This window comes from Gavia stellata, chromosome 31 (assembly GCF_030936135.1).
Source record: "Gavia stellata isolate bGavSte3 chromosome 31, bGavSte3.hap2, whole genome shotgun sequence".
Classification (NCBI taxonomy): domain Eukaryota; kingdom Metazoa; phylum Chordata; class Aves; order Gaviiformes; family Gaviidae; genus Gavia; species Gavia stellata.
This window is the reverse complement of record NC_082624.1, coordinates 3,307,817-3,327,707: the sequence shown is the minus strand read 5'-3', so window position 1 is coordinate 3,327,707 and position 19,891 is coordinate 3,307,817. Positions and strand designations below refer to the sequence as shown.

The following is a 19,891-nucleotide window of genomic DNA, read 5'->3' as shown; positions in this document are numbered from 1 at the left end:
ATCGCGGCCGCGCCGCGCCGAGCCCGCTATCCAATAAGAAACGCGCTCCGCCGGAGTGACGGGGCAAGGACGGGTGGGCGGGTTGGGCGGGGAAATGCCAGCGGCGCCGCGGCGGGGGGGGCGGGCCGGCAGTGGCGCTGCCGGTAGCCAATCAAGAGAAGAATAAAGCCCTGTATTAGCATAAAGCAGGACTTGAGGTAGAGTCGCCCTTGATTGGTGCGGCCTGTCACGTGGGCGCGGTTCGTTGAATGGACTTTTTTTTTTCCAAAATAGTACTTTAGCGCGTGAGCAACGGTCCGTGATCCCTCCGCGCGCCGGGAGCCAAAGAGTCCCCCCTCCCGGGAAGCCCTACCGGCGCCGGGGGAGGCGGGCGGCACCGCACCGGCTCTCGCGAGCCGCTCTCCTTCCGTGCACCTTTGGCCGTGGTGCCCGGTGGGCGCAAGGGGTGGGCGGACGGGCGGGGGGCGCGGAGGCACACACAGCAGTGCGGCCCGTTTGAATGTCGGAGGCGGGCACGGCTCCGGTGGCTGTGGGGAAGCGCTGGGGCGGGCGTGAGGGCGGAGGTGAGGGGGCGCGGGGGGGTTCGCGGTGAGCCGGGGAGAGGGTGGGTGGGTAGAAGGAGGTGGGGTGCATTGGTGAGGGGATATAAAGGAGGGGGGCAGGGTGTCTGAGGGGGCGCGTGGGCAGTGAGGGGCGTGGGTGAGGGGAGCGGGGTGCGCTGAGGGGGTGAGTGCTGAGGGAATTGGGGTGCCCGAGGGAGGGGGGGACGTGGGGGGAGCCCTTTGGGGGGGGGGGAAGCCCTTTTGGGGGGGGGAGCCCTTTGGGGGGGGAGCCCGGGAGCGGCCGGTGGCGGGCGCTGGTCCCTCAGGCGGTGGCGTCTGGTTTGTGTCACCGGGTGGGTGTCGGCGCCAGCTTCTAGCGCGGGCTTAAAAAAAAAAAAGTAAAAAAAGTCGCGCACGCGGTATTTAACAGCTTAATTCCTGTTACACAAAACGCAGGAAAATGCCTGTATTTGTGGAACCAAAGTTTCAGACTGACGTTATTGGATTCGACGTGCTTAACTTAAAGCCCAAGAAACTAAGTGCAAAAAACGTTAGCGTCTTCATTTTCCAATTAAACTGCCAACACTTGTTGCAACAGAGCAAAACGATCACAGTGTGATTGTGCTTAACGTATTTTATGCTAATATGAAGTTTAAGTTTGGTGAAGAGTGAAAGCATAGCCTTGTGTTTCCTTACTCCTGAAGCACTTCTGTTGCAGGTTTATATTGCTGGGCATTTTTCTCTATAGTGCCAAGCTTTTGTGTCCGTTCTGTGTAGCTTTCTGGAGATAAGCCTTTCCCTTTCCACCACGCTGTGAAACACCTTGTTCCAGGAGAAGCCTAGATTTGGTAGAATTTTGAGAATGGTAGGAACCCTTGCTCTTATGAAATACCTATTAAAATCTCTTTTTTTTCTTTTTGGTCAGTGTCTGTAATTACAGGAGAGCAAAGACTGAATGTTTCTTAAAATAAATCACTAATAATGCACAGACGATCTAAGAATATAAATGCTCCCCTGGAAGCTAAAGAAAATGAGAGTGGCTATACCGACGAGAAGCAAGAGGCCTCTGTCCCTGATACGTCAAAAGACCAGAAGAGTTGCAAAGTGACTAAATCAAAAGTCGTAAAGGCATCCAAGAAGGAGAATTTAAGTGATGGGAACCAGGCGCAGTTGCAAAAATGCTCCCTGAAATACACCAAAGGGCTCGAGAAGGAATTGTACCACAACAAGGAGGATGATGTTAGCTGTCAGTTTACTGAATGCTTTTTTGATACGCTAAAAGGGGATACGGTTGGTGAACCTATCTTGCCCTTGAACAGTAAGGAAAATTTTTCAAGAAGTAGACCCATTTCTTTGGGGGATGAATGCAACTTGACACCTAGTAAGGACAAAGCAGAAGAAAAATCTGATTGTGGAATACCGGAGAAACAGAGGAGAGAACCTGTTGATTTTGCAACTGTAACAATTGCTGAATTTGGGATTACTCAAGAAAGTTTTACTGAACGATCTATAGGTAAGGCTGGAGTGACTAATGACTGTTGTCCTTCTCAGAGGGACATCTGGAGGTCCTCTAGTTCAACCTCTTATCAAAAGCTTCAATTTAGATCAGGTTCAGGTTGTCTGGCTGAGTTTGAGCATGTCCAAGGATAGGGCTGTGTTAGGATGTTGCTTTAATTCCCTATTTAACTTTTTTGGCCCAGCTGATTAGGTGTCAGTAAGTTTCACAAAGGAGTAGTAGAACAAAATCTGCAGGTATTGGTAGACAGTTCCTTAACTAGCAATTGGAAAAAGTAAATGAAAGACACAGCTCCTCACTTGGTATATAGTTTAGTTAAATATTAACTTGCTTTTAGGATGTTAATTTGCTTTTGCTCAGGAAGGTTTCTTGAGTTGAGCAGCTAACTTTGGATGTTTGCATAAATCACTCTTAAAACAAAAAGAAAAAAACCCACCTTTTAAAACCTGTAGGTATTCCTACCAAAAAAGGGTCTTTTTAAAATTTTATTTATTTCTCTCCTCCTGTCCCCATTTCAGGGAAGTCTCCAACTTCATTAAAGTTTCGACGAAGATCAGCAATTGGAGTACGGGGGTCACCAGAAAATAACACCCTTATTCGATACCTTGCCCAGCAGAGAAGCAACAGGCAAAAAGAAGCTTTTAAACAGGTGAGAGTCTTCCTCGGTTTAGTTTCCCCCAGGAATTAACGTATTCTGGCAGAAAGAGAAGGCAAGTCTTGGGAAGAAGCCAGCAGAAGGAATAACCATGGCCTTAATTTTGTTTACTTCCCTTGGACACCTTACTTTAGAATAAGGGGATGTTACAGGTTTGTTTGTGTAGAATCTGGAGTCTTTTCACCATGTCTAGCTTCCTCATATTTTAACTTTTGTTTACCATAACCTCTATTTTCTTGTATTTGCCATCCTTGATTTTTGGCTAATTAAGGTGTTGATAGTTCAAAGTGAAGTAAATACTAGCATAAGTGACTTTGTTTTTAATCAGACTTGTTCTTAACTCAGACTAGCATAGGCTGTCAGAAAACAAATTCTGGATATGGTCTAGAGGGACAGATTATGAAAGGCAGTAAAACTTAAGAGATTTCTTGATACGATTCCTTTTTTGCATGTTTTTACCATACAACTAAAATTGCAACCAGATTAAATACGAGATTTGCTTCTTCTCTGAGAGTGTTCTATGCCGAAGTACAAATGCAAAGTAATAAAGCCCATGTCATCTTGGGGAAAAAAAAAAAGTCTTACGAGGTTAATTTTGTTTTAGCAGGTTAGTTCTTTTGAACATGAAAATGTCAGGTCGTTGAAGGATAAAATAGATGCCTTTCAAGCATCTTTTAAATCAGTAAAAGAAGTTGAAGGGGAGACTGGCTTCTCTGGAGTGTCACAAGTGGATGATGCTTCCCCGGAATCAGGCTGTTGTAAGTTGATTATACTTCTGATCAATGATGTATCTTAAACATTAGTTCTTCCTTTAGGCCAAAAAAGTACAAAACTGCAAATGTTTAATATAAACCAAAAATTTTTCCTTTATAAGGGTTGGCATAGGTTTTTTTTGTGTGTTTGATTTGAGGTGTTATGTTTATTTAAACCTATCTTATTTCTTAGTGCATCCTGAATAGTGGTTTCTCAGAATAACCCCTGAAGAAAGATGAAGACTAGTGTTTTTTGTGACTGTTTTCTTAGTTTTACTTTCTAGATTTATACCCGTTAATTTACTTTTCACTAAGCATTAATGTTTTCACACTTTTTCCATGAAACTGAGAATGGTTTTTATGACAACTGGTTTTAGCTGTTGAAACTGTTACCTCTCTTTGATTGTGATGTGCAAACTTTTGTTTAATAACTTTTAAGTGCAGTAATTTTAGAAATCATGTTACATTACTGTGGTGTTAACATCTTTATTTCTTAATGAAAATAATAAATATTTCAAAACACAGTACTGCCCTGACCTGCTTAACTGTGAGAGGATGCTCATGTAAAACAAACTACAATGCTCTACTTCTCTGGTATTGGTGGTCTTAACGTTTATATGAAAAGAGTAACTTGCTTTGTTTTGAAGATCTGGTAATGTTCTTTTCAAAGTAGAACTAAAAAAAATGCATGTGTTTTTCTTTTTCCTTTTTTGAATCCCACCATCCTTCTGGTGAAGAAACACAAAAAGAGCATTCATTGAAAAATCTGAAGTTTGTCTTTGTGGTTTGTTGTTTTTGTTTTGTTTTTAATTAATGCAGCTCAGAATAAAGTACCTTTTACAAAAGAGTGGAACCTGGATCAGTGGAGTGAAAAGTTCATGTCAGACAACAGTGGAGCTGATTTGAAAGAAAATTTAAGACAAAATTTGACGAGCAGCAGTAAGTCCGATACCAAGGTATGCGCCATTTTGTCTTCACACCAAGATGTGACTATCACTGAACCTGCTGCTGCTGTGTCAAAGGTACTTATATAAGTGTGGGCAAAGAACACGGAGAAAACAAATAGCACAGCAAATCTCCCTTGTAAGAATTTTACACCTTATTATGACAAGTCAAGGGAAGCAAAATCTGGCATGGACACTGATCCATTTGGACTGCCAGTGAACATAGCCTAACCTCGGGTACCTGCTGCTGGCTCTTCTGAGGCTGCGCTCGGTTTTCTTTAACATGCGAATGTTCAGTGTGGATGCTATAAGCTGTTCTAGTCAGTAAGATTATACTCTTTTCTGACCATCACATGGAAAAGCTTATTTTATTCTATTAATAACATATAAATAATATAAATATGTCTTAATTCTTTTGAATCCACAGTTGTAAGTATGTGAGATGCCAAATTCACAGATCTGGCAAATATAGCTTTTTCCACATGTCAAAACCAACTTTATTGATCATTGGGATGACTTCGAATGCGATTTTTAATCTTCACCTTATATCTGTTTGGCAGTTATTTGATATTCCATACAAAAAAAAAGGATGTACTTGTATACAGATGGAGAAGTTAATTTGTCTTTTATATTAATATGTCTAGTGATCCTTTTATTAGTGTCATATATAAAAACAGTGAAGATGGGGTCCATTTTGCTAGGTGTGTCCTCTGATGCTGCCAGACCTAGCAGCTTCTGAGTTGTAAAACAGCTGTGATAGTGTAACAGTTGTATGGAGGTTAGGAAGAAACTTCCTAAATTAGTGATTAAAATATACGGGTTTTTCATTCCATTTTTCTTCATTTCTGATGTCTAATCCTTTTAAGCATTTAGTCTTGGTGTTTTGGGAAAATAATGATTGAGAGAACTCTGAAATCCTTGTCTATGGGATTAAAAAATTCCATAGCTCATGCTATTTAAAAAGGCAGCATTTGCAAGTAGTTATACCATGTCCACCCCCACCCCCCCATCTTTGAATATTGAGATTGATTTGAAAAACTTCAGTTCTTTATTTAGTCAGATAAGTGCCACCTGTTCTTTTTGGATTAAAAGGTTCTGCAGCCAGGTGAAAAATACATTCTATTCTATTCAAAAACTGTTTATTCAGTTGAGGATTGAGAAACCTCGGTAGTATTCTTCTGTGTTGATTGCAGTTGGTACTTGTGATGCTAATAAATAATCACGTGAAGCAACACTTTGAAAAGTTTTCTTCATAGATACTACAAATGAGTAATGAGGACAGAGGCAAAACAGATTTATGTCAAGTGCTTCACAAAAAACTCAGCAGATTATATTTTTTATTTCTCTATCATGTTGTGTGGGTGTGTATATAAATAGATGATATATATAATCTTGTAACTTTTTTGCTAGGAATGGGCTTATGAGCAACACAATCCTATTGAGTCGGAGGCTGTTCTAGTTAGAGATATCTTAGAAACAGGCCATGGTAAGAGGATTCATCACTGTTATAATCTTTGTTATATTCTTATGAGAAAGTAAAAATACTTCGAATATTTGTAAAGAAATGTGTCACAAGCAGTCATCCCATGTCTGTTCCTTGTCTACAATTTATAATGCAGTAGAAGCCTGATATAACTATGACAAAGGCTGATGGGGGAACAAAAAGTACTGCAAATGATCTATTCAAGTGCTGCTGCAGAGGAGTCTCAAGTCCCAACTTAAAAACTGAATTCAGAGCTCCTTCAGTACAGCATAGTATTAAACATGTTTTTACTTAAGTACAGTTCATAGGAAGGAAATAGCTTTTATGAGAGGAGCTGAAATATCTGGAGGGTGGGGTAGGGCCTCTTGGGTGGTATTTGAGCAGTTTGATTCTGACCGAAAAAGCACGCTCAAACTGAGACACAGGCTGGGAATAATTGTTTAGAGTTTCCCTGCATTTTGTTAGTCAGGCCATTTTTAGGGAAAAGTATAGTTAAGTAGTTCATGCCTGTGAAGGAGAGAGGGATGTTAATGCACAGAGTCCCTCTCCGTGCATTAGAGAATACTCCCCCCCCCAATTTACATGGATGAGAGAGAAATCCTTCTGCAAAATGTCTTTTCCTTCATGCAATGCTCCCTTTTTACTTTTGTGTGTTTTGTAAATGTCTCAAAATATGAAATGTAAATATGGCACGATAATAGCAAAATTTAGAAACGAATGGATTTTTTTGAGATGCTAGGTGATGTTGATGCCCAGAATCTTATCGAGATGTGTATGTTTATAGTTCATGTTGCTAATACTAAAGTCTTCTCAATTTTACTTCAGTCTTTAATTGTCATTATCTGTCTATTTGGTCTAAAGATTTTAGTGATGCGGTCAGAACTGAAGACATTAGAAGTGATGTTGTATCAGATGTAAGCAGAAAGAAAGTTAGTTTTGTGGAAGAACTGAGCCTGGAAATATTTGATGAAAGCAAGCCACCTGTCACACCACTGCAAATGGGAAATACTTCATTAAATGATCATACACAGAGTGGGTTCCACCTGCGATCTGTATTAAAGAAAATGCCGATGAAACAACTAATGGATAGCATGAAGGTTGGTTAACTGACTTACATGGAGGTACTAATACTAAGGATGGACTTTTGCAGTCATTATTGAACTACCAGAAGTTGAATCATGGTTAAAGATACTTTTTAACCGATTGACATGCATCAGAAATAATTTAATGCTATCAGTGGATATCTGTTTGGTCGTCTTGGAAGCTTTTTTTGAAGCTTTCAGGCTATCAGAAGATCCATATGTATGTTGTTGAGTTTTATTCATTTAGAAAATAAGTAGTTTTTTTTAAGCTGTAGGACTTATTAAGTGTTGCCTATAGAAAAAGTTATTTTCACTTTTGATTTGAACAAAGACAGTATTTTAAATAAATGGTATTGAATAGATGATTGTATCACTTAAATTTGATAGGAATACTCGAACGATGCAGTTGACAGAGGAGGAGGTGAGTCTCTCGCAGTCTCCAATTGTGCAGAAATCTTTGAAGCACTGCCAACAGGTCAGATTCCCCTTTGGTTTTTTAAATAGGCAGAGTATTATGTGGGATCATAAGGTTTTGCCTCTGTGCTAAATCTGAAGAATGATATGCATTAACCACCACTGAAGTAGCTCATGTGCGGCATCCTACTGCATGAAGTAGAAAATAAGGTTGCCAAGGAAAATAATGTCTATTAAAAAAAAAAAAAATCAAAAATCCCATACCAAAACTTCAGAAAGCCTCTAATACCAGAATAGAATCACCTGTTTTTCAAGAAATTTTACGCTTGTCAACTGGAACTTGTGGAACAGCTAGTCATTTCTAGTCTTCTCTTTTTGTGCTTCCTTAATTCTTGATACTGTAGTAACACTACACTGAAAATTCTGGCTGAATCCACAGTAGATGTAAAGGTGGTGTTTTGCTGTTTGGTTGGGGGGCATGATTTTTAAGAGAATGTTAAGACCCATAAAAAGTCCTTGAAAAGTCTCTGCTCTATGAAAGTTCCAAGTTCACTAAGCAGTCTCTGTATTTTATTACAATAGAGAAAACTGAAAGACATAGCTCTGAAAAGTCAAAGAAGAAAAGAGTTACTTTTGGAGAAGTTCTAAGCCCAGAAATATTTGACGAAACTTTGCCTGCTAATACTCCATTGCGCAAAGGAGCAACACCAGTCCGTCATCTAGAATTGCAAAGGAATAGCCCTTTTGCAAGGTTAAGTCTCACTGAAGAACCATTATCCCAGCCGAACTTTGATTGTAATGATGTAAGTTTTTTTTTGTTGGGGTTTTTTTTTCAGCTATAAAAATAGCCTCTTAGTCTCTGTGAATGTTCAATTTTTGTTTTATTTTTTTTTTTCCCCCAGTCTGCTTGGTTTTGAAAAGAAATTGCTTAAATATTAAAATACAGTCTGCTTGAAGCATTAGAATGACATTGAGAACTTTTTCTTTTGCTTTATGAATTCTAAATAGCATTTTGGCCTGTAGAGCTATATTAAAAGTTGAGTACTGGTAGCACACAAAATGTTTTTGTCTTGGCTTAATCATATATTTTTGATACTGTATTTCTTTTTGCCATATATAGCAAATGACCTGCTGCATTCTTTAAGGAAAAATAAAATCTCCTGGCTTTTCCAAATGCTAATGGACAAGGTGTTTTTCAGTATATATCTGGTATAGTATATTGCTAAAAAATTTAACTTTTTTTTTTTTAAGGAATGTGTTGAGCCTCTTCAAGAGCTAGTGGAGGGTTCTGATGCTGCAGAAGACCTCTTACCTGTTGAAAATGCAGAAGGTAACCCCAACTTGTATTTTTGTCATTGGATAATGCATCTTTCTGTATCTGAAAATTGGGAGATGACACAAGGTTTTTTTGTTTGCTTGCTTTTATACAGGGGATATATTTCACTTGTGCTAAAGTTTAAATGCTCTTGATTTCTTCTAAAGGTCTTTGCAGTAGCTGCAGTGTTCACTTGTTGTTTAGGTTAACCGGATGTTATTTGACCTTATGGTATTTTTCTGTGAAAGTGGCTGATCTCATTAGACTTACTGCTTTAAGTAACTGGGCTTACTGTCTTCATTCTGATATTGTAATTTTGATTTTTAAAAAAGCAAGCAAGACAACGACAAAAAGGTTGAAAGGGGGTTGGGCGTGTGTGTGTATCTCTATGAAAGCTGTGTATGTGATAATTATTTTTATACCAAATCCTCACAAGTTTTGTTTTCCTCTGTTTTGTAAAGCAAGCTGTTAAGTTTATTTTATCTTGCCATGTTTGATAGTCCTTTATGCAGAAAATCTTACTCAAGACTAAGATAACTAAACATGCTGTGCGTAATGTCTGAAATTATGTGGATAATTTCCTCAAAAGATGATTAATGTTTTGCATTGAAACTAAATCAGTATTCTTATTTTCTTCATAAATAATAGCAGAAATTGACAAATCTGGTAGGATAACAACTCGTTCTTCTATTAAAAGGAAGGTAAGTTTCTTTACAATGATGTTTAATTTTTTTTTAACTTCTTCAGGCAGAATTTTATACCTCCTAATACTTATAAGAATTTTTACAGCCTCAGGTATGAGGATTATATATGTCCAGGTATATGGAAATTTCTTATGTTAGTGCAGGTAATTGTCTTAAGGAAAACTCATTTTTGAGTGAAAGTGGTTTTCCAGTTATTAAAAACACTTTTGGTTATAGCCTGATACTTAAATTTACTATTTCTACTGACTTTTCCCAGAACTTTCCCAAATAGTTGCACAAAATTTAGGAGAGATTTATTCAGAGACTTTCATTCATAGGATCAGGGGCTTCACTCATGGGAATCTAAAAAGTTATAATCTCAGAAAATTGAGGAGAATGGAAACAAAGTTTTCTGTCTAATTTTTCTATTTGGTTTAATTTCTTTGAGAGATAGGAACATGAGATAGAGGCTAATAAAGGGAAGTTTATTCTGCAACTTGTGATGACTGTCGGTATCACTGAAAATGTGGTTGTGTTCCCAAGTCCAGTGCTAAAGATCTTCAGTCTTGATAACCATTGATAACCATTTGTCTGCTTGCCATAAGGCAGGCAGAATATCATACGTGTATCTCTTCTGGTTGCTGGAATTTTAAGATGCCTAGAATTTATTGTACAATTTTTGTAAGCAGTGCTTTCAGACTTTAGTGTTTTACAGTTCTAGTGTGCTTTATGGGAGGTGGAAGGCAAAAAAAAAGTAATGTGGAAAAAGTAACCCATCTTCTCTGAAAGAAATAGCTGAAGATAAAGATTTACTCTTTTCTCATTAGAATGTCATTTTTGTACAAATAGAACTATATTGTACTGTGTGAAGAGACTAGCTCTATAAAAATCTGAATTTCCAACTGTGAGTCTCCTGCTCTTATGACCTCATATATGAAAGAATGAAGACGAATTACAATGTGATTCTTATGACTGTTGGACCGTGGTGTATTTTTTTTAAAAAAAGCAAGCGTAAGCATGCGCACATGCATGTGCACCCCAACAACTTAAAATTCATGTTCCTCAACAGCATAGCACCGTTTCAGAGGGGGCTGATTTTAGCACCTCTAGAGCCACAAATACTAAGAATGCCAAAGATACTAAAAATCCAAGAAAAAACAAGTTTCAAAGACAAAAGAATATAGCCACATCTGCTGCCAAAAAAACACAAGTAAGTGACAGCCCACTGCAGTTGGTGAATATTGCCTTTATTTCTCTATCCAAGTGTCTCTTCTTTCTTGTGTGTTTTACAGGATTATATGATCTTTGTAGTAAAGATTTTCTAAAGGGTGTTACGTTTCCTGTTGCTGCCATTATTCTCTTCTTCATGCCTGTCTTGTTTTCCTATGCTTACTGCCGCACCTGTCTGTCTTACTGCTTGTTAAGGCTGACTAGCAGGGTTTAAATACTTGTAGGGCAAAAAGATACTTTATGGAGGTGACTTCAGGGACATAAAATGAGTTCATGGTTCTTCTCTTACTAAGTATATGCAGTAGTAGTTCTTCGAACTTGCCCAGTTATATGCTAGTTAAGAATTGTAAAGGTGTGAGACTTCTAAAAGACTTTTGCTTTTATGTATTGGAAGGGAAAGCACATATTCCTTTTCAAACTAAGCATGAATGAAGAATCTGTAGTTTTGAGATGAAAGACTAATTTCTTTGAATTCTAGATTTGGTTAAACAAAATGAATGGAAACAAAATGAGATCTCGTGTTTGAGAAGTAATTGTCCTTTGCTTTGAGTTTTTAGATTAATTTGTAGGTGGCAGAACGAGTGGAACCTTCATTTTAGGGGAAACAATTGTTATCTATCAAAATCCAGTAACGGTGTCACTTATTTGTTGGCAAATATTGTACAGGATCATTATAATTACATTTTGCTCTATTCAGTCTTCTCAATCTTTTCAGAAAATAAAACATACAAGCTATGGGAAAAGAAGAAAGAAAAAAGCAAAAAAATGTTTATATGGGGAAAGAGAAATGGCTTCTAAGAAACCTCTTCTCAGCCCTATCCCTGAAATTCCAGAGGTTTTCTCTTCTGCCTCATCTCCAAACTTGCCGAAGGCAAATGCACTTTTTTCAGGTGATGTGGTTTTTAGTTTTGTTTTGCCTTGCTCTTTCTGTTGCTTCTAATTTTTTCTTTCAACAGTTACGTAAAAAAAACCTCTTGATAGTTATCTTGAGTTCTGTGCACAGGTAAAAAGCCCAGTATACATTTTTTACTTTTAATTGCTATTGTAATAGTAGAGTTAAGAGGATCTAATAGATTAATAATCTCCAACTGGATAAATCTAATTCTTGTTGGACTCCAGTGTAAAGCTGACGAAAAAAGCGCACCTCTCTGTACTTTGGATACTGATATTTTCATAGTCTTTAAAACTGGTAAGTTGGGCATGAATAGTTAAGTGATGTGCAGTAGCTTTCTGTTGTTTGGGTTTAGAAGGTTACTTTTATGTAAGTAAAATACTATAAAGCTTTTATTCTAATATTTAGAAAAAGATTTACTACATTCACAAGTAGAGTCAAGTAACCCTGTGTTTATTCTAATTCAGAGGACGTATTTTTAGATAATACCAAATCCAGGAGTGCTTGCAAGGATGTTCAACAGAAGCCAGTGGTTGAAAGAATGAGAGTGAAAAACATGTGTGCAGTTGATACATATTCAAGCTCTAAGGACCTGGACATTGTAGAAGCCAGCAGCTCCAATGATATGATGCTTCAGGTGTCAGATGGTGATCTGAAGTCTGTTTCTGGCATTGATTATAAGGTAACTGCTGTGCTTAAGGATGCTGCTAGAAAATACGTCAGAATTGTGCTTGATGTTGTTGGATCAAAAAAATAATGTTTGGGGGGAGGAAAAAAAACCTAAGAGTGATTAAACATTGGAACAGGCTGCCTGGAGAGGCCATGGAATCTCCATCCTTGGAAGGAGGTATTCAGAACTCAGCTGAACAACAAGGCCTCAAGCAACATAAGTTTGGCCCCACATTGGAGCAGATTCCAACATGCAGGATTCTATGCGTTGGTTGGTTGGTGTTTTTTGAGAATGAATAGACTTGGTGAGGAAAACAGTAGCAGTTGTTTAGTTGTCAGCTGTTTGAAACCAGTTTTTTGTGGATTACCTTTTGCCTATATTTAAAAAAAAAATTTTTTTTTTCCAGTTTTCAAATACTGTGCCAGATGGAGAGTGTGTTTTTGATACATCTGACTATTTCCAGCAAGATAAAGAGAATGCATGTGTAAAAGAGGCAAAAGAAAGTGGTTTCTTGATAGAAAACGAGAAATTACAAGGAAATCTCCTAAATAAGGCAGAGCGGCTAACTGGGCTAGAATTTCTGGAACAACAGGACACTAGTGTACATGAGGGTGCCCAAAGAACTCAGTGTCCACAGAAAGATTCTATAGCAGGTAGCCCACCAAGAAGAAGAAGAAGAAGTAGTGCCATCTATTTTCCTCCTGTTGAACAATTGGAAATAACTGGAAACAATCTTTCAGTTTCTTGTTTTAATGTGGAAGAAGTCTTATCTGCTCCTCGGCTAAAAAATGACTCTTTAGAGCCTTTTAGAAGAAAGAGCGATAACATTGGTGAAAAAAAAGTGAGGCGCAGCATGAGATTACATAAAGATGCAGAAATTGAAGGACTTGCATGGATTCAAGTACCCAATGAGATTCAAAAGAACTCTTCCCTGCTAGCTTCTGCTTGCAAAATCAGGAGAACGATAAGCACATCCACCCTTACAGAATCTGAGAATATTCACCACAGAGAACAAAATCTCATCCAGTTTTCAGCACCGGGGAAGGAGAACAATGACTCTGTTCATCTTGCTGCTGGGCCTTGCAAAAGATGGAGGAGGAAAAGCATGTGTGTATCCACACCTCAAGAAACAAGAACTTGGTCTCAAACCCGGAAAAGGAGCAAAACAAATTCTGTATATAGGAAGGACAGAAGTAACCAAAAACGCTCCGAAGAATTAGAAATACCTCTTGAAAATAACATTTAGCCAGGTTTCAGCGCCCTCTGATTTTCTGAAGTGAAGGTCAGTATTAGATTCTTATGTTCTCTCTCCTAAGTGCTGTTTTCTTCTCTCTCCCACTTACATGTCCTTACTTATTGTTTCCTTATCCATTTTCTGGATAACTTAAGAACTGATTTTCCTTGTCTTGATGCCTGAAATGCTTGAAGTTCAGAACTGCACGGGAGACCTACCTTGGCTCAGAGCATTGGTCTGGTAGACAGTCATGGCAGGTAATCAAGAGGATAAAGTCTTTTCTCCTATGATGAACTGACTTTGACATCACCTCTTTATTGTACTCTACATCCTTGCTTCTGTGTTTTCATGCTTTGGTGCTATCTGTAGAGCAATAGCAATTAAACACCGCTAATATTATAAAAACTCAACAAATGACTGACTTTCCCTGCAACACTAAGTTCAGTCATTTCAGGAAGGCAAAGACTAATTTTTCTCAGCTGGAAGGATTGCTTTAGGGGCTAGTGAATTTTGTTGCAAGATACAACAGTAAGACAATATACAAAATCTAAATAATGTTTATGCATGCATTTGTATGCATGTTATCGCAGTCTGGGATTTTCTTGTGTTTGGATGAATATGTTTACAGTTGTGGTACCTGCACAGCAGTGTGGGATTTTTGCCCTTGAAACTTAGTCGTGATTGTTAGACTGGATGTGTTCAGTAGACCATCTTGCTACATTTGCTCCGCTCTCAAAGGCACAGTCAATATATGAAGTTGCTAAATGGAGACACGTCAGTAAACACGTGTGACTCTTAGCTCTTTTAAGTAAAGAGGAACAAATTTTATAGCTCAAAAATATGGTCTATGGTGACAAGTTACTACTTAGACAATTGGGAGTTGATACTAATCCATATTTTGCTGATAGGGCTCTTTCCTTTTTTTTGAAAGAACAGGATTCAATCTTAAGATTTTGTTATATTTTTGAAGTTTAATTGAAGTAGTTAAAATGTGAATTTGTCTTTAGTAGTTAAACCATGGTGTTGTAAAGTATGCCTTTTCAGCTGGAATTGCTTGAAGTGTTGATGTTTCCTATGTGCTTGATTGTTCCTTAAAACTGCTTTTGAAATCTGCATGAATTTTCTTCCAGATTTCAAAAATGTCCTAAAAAACCCCTTGAGATTCTCTGCAAATAAGAAAGAAAATCACTTCTGGCTTGAAGGGGAGGAGTAGAAGGCGGGGAAGCTGTTACCGTCTTCTGAAAAGACTTTGCTTTACCTTCTGGGCATGAGCAGAGGTAGAGTTCCTATAAGTAAGACTAAACTTTGTGTTAGAAAGAGTTAATGAAGTCTGCTTCTCTGGTGTGAAGGCTGGTCATTTAAAAAAAAAAAACGCTTTTAAATCTTTATTGTATATAGCACTAATTTTTAAAAATTAAATTGGCTAAGGAAGGTGAAACATTCATCATACAATAAAGCTGTATGTACTTCACTTCTGGACATTTACAGTCTTTGGTGTATGTATACTAAATACAGTGCATATTATTCAGTAGTTGACCTGTCATCTTGCTGTTTTCATTTTTCTAGTTTGAACAATGTAATAAAAAGTGATGACTGTAGGTGGTCTACTTAAACATTTGCTGTTGCTTTCATTTTTCATACTGTTCTGTTTCAGCCCTAGTGAAATACCTGTGCCAGCTTGAAGGAAATAGCTTTCTGTTGAAAATGATCTCTTCTGTGACCTTGTTTTTAACATTATTGATGTGGAATAAAATACTTTATGTACTTGGCTGCTTTTATAAAGCTTAAAAGCAGACAGAACAGTTTCATTTTTATGCACATTTCACTTTTCTCTACAGACATCATCAGTTTTTCCCAAGACAAGAACTCCTAAGGCAACTTGAAAGAAACTTCACTCCTTACACGCTGTTCATCTTATGCTGCTTTAGAAACATTAGTGAAGCTACCAGAAACATTAGTGAAGTTACCAAAAGTCTCCTTGATGTTTTATTTTGGGGTTTGCTTTTGTGTCATGAGGAAAATTTTATATTTGGAAACAGAGTGGCAATAGTTACTTGGGTTGTTACTCTTGTTGTAATAGCAGTATGTAGGTCTACCAGGAGAGGGCAGTCTGACATGAGTTTTTATGGTTGTAACTGAATTTGAAAATAATATTATAATGTACAAAATCTTTGAAGAGATACTAGCTAAGGCTAAAATATAAAGCTCCTTGAGATTAAAACTAATAATAGCTGCTACTTCTAACATTCAAAAAAAAAATCAAAACAGCAACTGAACTACGCACTGAAATTAATCTGGAAAAGTGAAACATTTATGCATTGTATTCAGATATGACTCTCTATATGGAAGTCACCTTGCATTCTTAAACACCGTAGAGCACTACTACAGTTGCAGCTGATGTTAGGGTTTACCTAACAGGTTTTAGATACCAGATCTAGTGGTGAGTGAAACCTTTGGAGACTGTGGATGTTGGATACTGAATACCAGACTTGAACAGGTATTCAGTACAGGTATTCAGGTACAGGTCAAGTAGAGAGTTGTTGTGGAGGAAGAGGCAGTACACTAGTATGTATGATACTAGAGGGCTAAATCTAAAATCCTGCCTAGAACATGCTTTTTGTGATGTTGCTGTCCTACGCATCAGTTGCAGCAGCACTAGAAGAGAATTCTCCCTTGAGGTTTCTTGAGTGTATAGGCTAAGTGCACTTCAGATGTGAAGTGTAAGTAAAGTCAGAAATAGAAGAGCAAGGGTAAGGAGAAGAAAACAAAGCTTGGATTTTCCTCCTGGCACAGCTTAGTTGAAAAGGGTTGTTAGGAATTACATGTAGATGTTTGGCAGTTTGCATGGCTTGCATGAAGGTGAGGTTGGAACCTACAGAGAAATAAAGAAGTTGCAGTTAACGGGGCTTAATCTGGAGAGGACTTGAGAGGAGACAAGTCTTCAATTTTACAGAAAGGGTGGGGTAATAATCTATTCTCCATATCTGTACTGAATGGGACGAGAAATAATGTATTTAAATTAGAGAACAATGTCTCTGTACGGGAATACGTTGCCTCGGGAAGTTGTGGAATCTCCATCACTGGAGGCTTTTAAGAACAGATTAAAAAATGTCTGTCAGGAATGATATGATCCTTCCTAGGGGTAAGGATAGGGCCTGGATGGCCTCTTGAGGTCTCTTCTGGCTGTGTTTTCTGATTGCTGGAGATTAGGGTTGCAAGAGGTGATTTGGGACTTGCCTAATAGTTAAGACCTGAGATAGAATCTGTTGTGGAATGGGGAGCCGGAGAGTTGCTAACACTGAGGGCTGTTTAGCATGGGAAGGAACTGGGGAATTTGCGAGAGAGCTATTCATGTGAGGCTAACAAAATGGTCTTGGTACTTTAAATGTTCAGGTCTCATGTGACTCGCTGCTCTTCTTCAGAAGAGTATCTCTATAGACTCCTGAAATAGTGTCACCTACAAGTTGGTGGCCATGCTATTATGCAGGAAGTGTGAACAGCAGAGTGAACAATGGTGTTTTCAGATTTTCTTTTGTAAAATTGAGTTAACATTAACCTTTGAATGACCAGCAACTTTACTATCCCTGTTCAGTCAACAGGAGAACTTTCTGAAGTGGTCTCTTGTCTTCATTGCCATGTGGGGGTGTAGGAATTAAGATTAAGGTATATTGTGTGTGAGTGCGGACAGGTCTCAAGAGTCAAGGTATTTTGAATTTGTGGTTCTAGCTTTCAGCTGTTAATTGCAGCACTGTCTGGAACAGATTGTAATGGTGTGCTGTCACATTAGGTTAGCTTAGTCACCCTAATACAACCTGCAGTTTTATTTGCAGCGAAGTCATTGGACAGAAGAATGCACAAAGGCAGCAGTGTGAAACTGAGTTGTGTTTTAGTTTGATCGGTGAAGCATCACTATGCAGAATGTTAGACTGGGAGTTGGCTGATGCAGTCTCCCGGTGCGAAGGCTAGCCTTTGTAGCCTTCAATTTAAGTCACTGTTTTGACTTTTTTTCTGCTGTACTGAGCTCCATGTCAGTCTGTGTATTATAGTGGCATCTAAATAAATCTACGGTGTTGGCCAGTCTCTTTCACCTCTCATTTACTCTCCATACTCTTCTAAAGGGAGGCTTTTTCTCTCTTTAGAGGGTTGTTATAAAGATTACTTTGTGTTTAAAAGTACTTCACTAATGTTAAGAGCTGTATTGTATAGCCTTTAAATGGCTTCAAGTATGGTAACAGCTAGCACTAAGTGTATATTGCTGAATAATTGCATTTAGCAGATTGCCATGTAATTATCATGCTCTGACTGAGGCAGAGGACAAGTGGTGGGTCCTAGAAAGACTGATTATTTTGCCATTCTGTAATTATGATGCTGTTAATAAGTAAGAGTAATTACATATCGCTTCTGCTTGTGCTTTCCTATGAAGTGAAGTCTTGATACATTTTCAGATAGCTGAGTATCTGACAACTAGCAGTAAGGAGTATTTCACAGCTGGAATGGTGTTCGCTTAAATTTGCTTAATGTTAGTGAGCTGAAGATACAAGGAACAACAATACTTATAGTTGAATTTTTCAGAAAGTTTTAAAGGGAAAGTGTTAGTGTTTTCTAGGAATTATTTTATGCCGATATTTTCCCATAATTAAGATGCACATAAGTTACAAAAGTGGAGACAATATGACCAGGTTTTCTCACATGTGAGTTAACAGAAGTAAAATAGTTTTCTCAACCGGACACTCATGGTAAGCAGGGGAAAGAAAATAACAACAATAGTATATCCCTTTTTTTTTTACTTGAAAATAATTAATTGTAAATAAAGCTTCATCTAGTCTTCAGCTTATTTTTCTCTACTTGCTTCTGACTAATTGGGCAGATACCGGGGGGGATACTGAAGCATGTAAGTGTTGCATATAAATTTCACTATTGTGTGTTCATCTAGTCTAGTTGCTGTTCAGAAGTGCACTAAAATGTTTGTGCTCTACTCTTCCTCCTTCTCACTCTGAATCCTCTAGCACTCTTATAGTTCACATAGACCTGGAAAGACTTTAGTGATGAACTGATCTATGCTCAAGGAAGAAACAGAAAAGCATTGTTAGATCTATGTACAAGGAAATGGAGAGAAGGGGAAAAAAAAAAAAGCCATTGAAGTATGCCAAGTATAGCTTAAGCACACAGGAACAAGAGTGGGCAGTGAAAGAAATTTCATTTTCAAGCTGCTAACAGGTAGGTAAGCAATGGAAATAAATGTAAAAACAAACTGTAAAGTGTAGTTGGGTATTCCTTCAAATTGCACGTTTTTAAAATCGGGAGGTAAACAGTGCAAATCAAAATGTTTTTAATTGAAATAAGGTAAGGTCTAATTTCACTGTGTCCCAGTGGAAAAGATGAAGTTGTGCCTGTGACTTATAGACAAGAAGGCTAATGTATTAGTTTTGTAATTAAGTCCTGTAAATTGTGCATAACAGAGCAATTAACTACTTTAGCCAAGCTTTGGAGGGGGAAGAAGAAAAACCTGTGTGCGCTGGGAATGAGGGCATGGAACATATGCCCTAACTCAAACCTGAAAAACCTGGTGTTAGTCTTGGGTTATTTCCAGTGACCCCTTGACTCCCATCTTCCTGCCCCCTGCACAGATTTGGAACTGGTCAGCCATTTTTGTTTTTGGAAGGGAGAGGAGACAGATATAATGAATGGCTTTTATTGTGCAATATTTCAAAACCTTTTTGACTGCATTCGGATGGGATGGAAAATGTTCTACCCTGTGCTGCAGCCAAAATAAACAAAACATATTCCCTAAACCTGGATGTGTGTTTCACTCAAACTGGCAGTAGTTACAGTTCTAGTCTTAAACAAGAATTTAGTTTGACAATTTTTAGGCCTTGTTCAGCTGAATGTAACAGCCAAAGAAAATACTTGGAAAAAAATTAAATAATACACATATTTACAGCTTGCAGGTGGCATTAATTTTTGTGGTTCGTAGTATTTAGTTTTAAGAATCCCTGTTAGTTGGGCTATTTTGTAGATTTTTAAAAAATATTCTTAATTGTCTTTTTTTAAATTAGGTTTTTTATGAGAATAGTCATTCTGAAGGAAAATACATTTTATGTAGCTCCCTGATGGGTGATAAATACTTGTGATTCAAGGCTTTAAAAGTTTAGGGTCTACCAAGAAACTGAAAATTCTACAAACATAAGACCCAGCAAACTAGCAGTAAAACCTCTTGACAGAAGCATGCTATGGACTGGCTTCCAACTCCACTAAAGTTTAGTTTAAATACCCTCTTTATGGTGCAGGCTTACTGCTGTTTTTTAGCGTTGCCAATCAGTTCAGTGAAGACCTTGCACTGTGTAACTGAGATACTTCATGTTGTGCAACGTGTTTTATAGTCTGAACAACTATATTTGTTAATAATAATAATGACAACTTTTAATTTAGTCACCTATGTCCAGAGGCCTCCGAGTATAGTAACAATGAAGGACTAAAAC

At 38.0% G+C, this 19,891-nt stretch overlaps 1 protein-coding gene across 1 annotated transcript; it reads left to right on the top strand.

The window, feature by feature from the left end:
* Positions 1-1,519: 1,519 nt before the first annotated feature.
* On the top strand, positions 1,520-14,825 carry CDCA2 (cell division cycle associated 2). Its single transcript, XM_059831501.1, has 13 exons — positions 1,520-2,055; positions 2,577-2,707; positions 3,321-3,471; positions 6,754-6,989; positions 7,362-7,449; positions 7,971-8,191; positions 8,640-8,718; positions 9,352-9,404; positions 10,456-10,596; positions 11,332-11,506; positions 11,991-12,145; positions 12,585-13,460; positions 14,543-14,825. The coding sequence occupies exons 1-12, from the start codon at positions 1,524-1,526 to the stop codon at positions 13,422-13,424; spliced, it is 2,802 nt and encodes a 933-aa protein (XP_059687484.1). The 5' UTR covers positions 1,520-1,523; the 3' UTR covers positions 13,425-13,460; positions 14,543-14,825.
* The last annotated feature ends 5,066 nt before the right edge of the window (positions 14,826-19,891 follow it).

Bases quoted from the DNA above. Each gene is read 5' to 3' on its own strand.
- CDCA2 (XM_059831501.1), top strand. From the start codon at position 1,524: ATGCACAGACGATCTAAGAATATAAATGCTCCCCTGGAAGCTAAAGAA. The intron at 2,056-2,576 runs GTAAGGCTGGAG...TCCCCATTTCAG, and splicing joins TTTTACTGAACGATCTATAG to GGAAGTCTCCAACTTCATTA. The intron at 3,472-6,753 runs GTAAGTTGATTA...TTTGGTCTAAAG, and splicing joins TTCCCCGGAATCAGGCTGTT to ATTTTAGTGATGCGGTCAGA.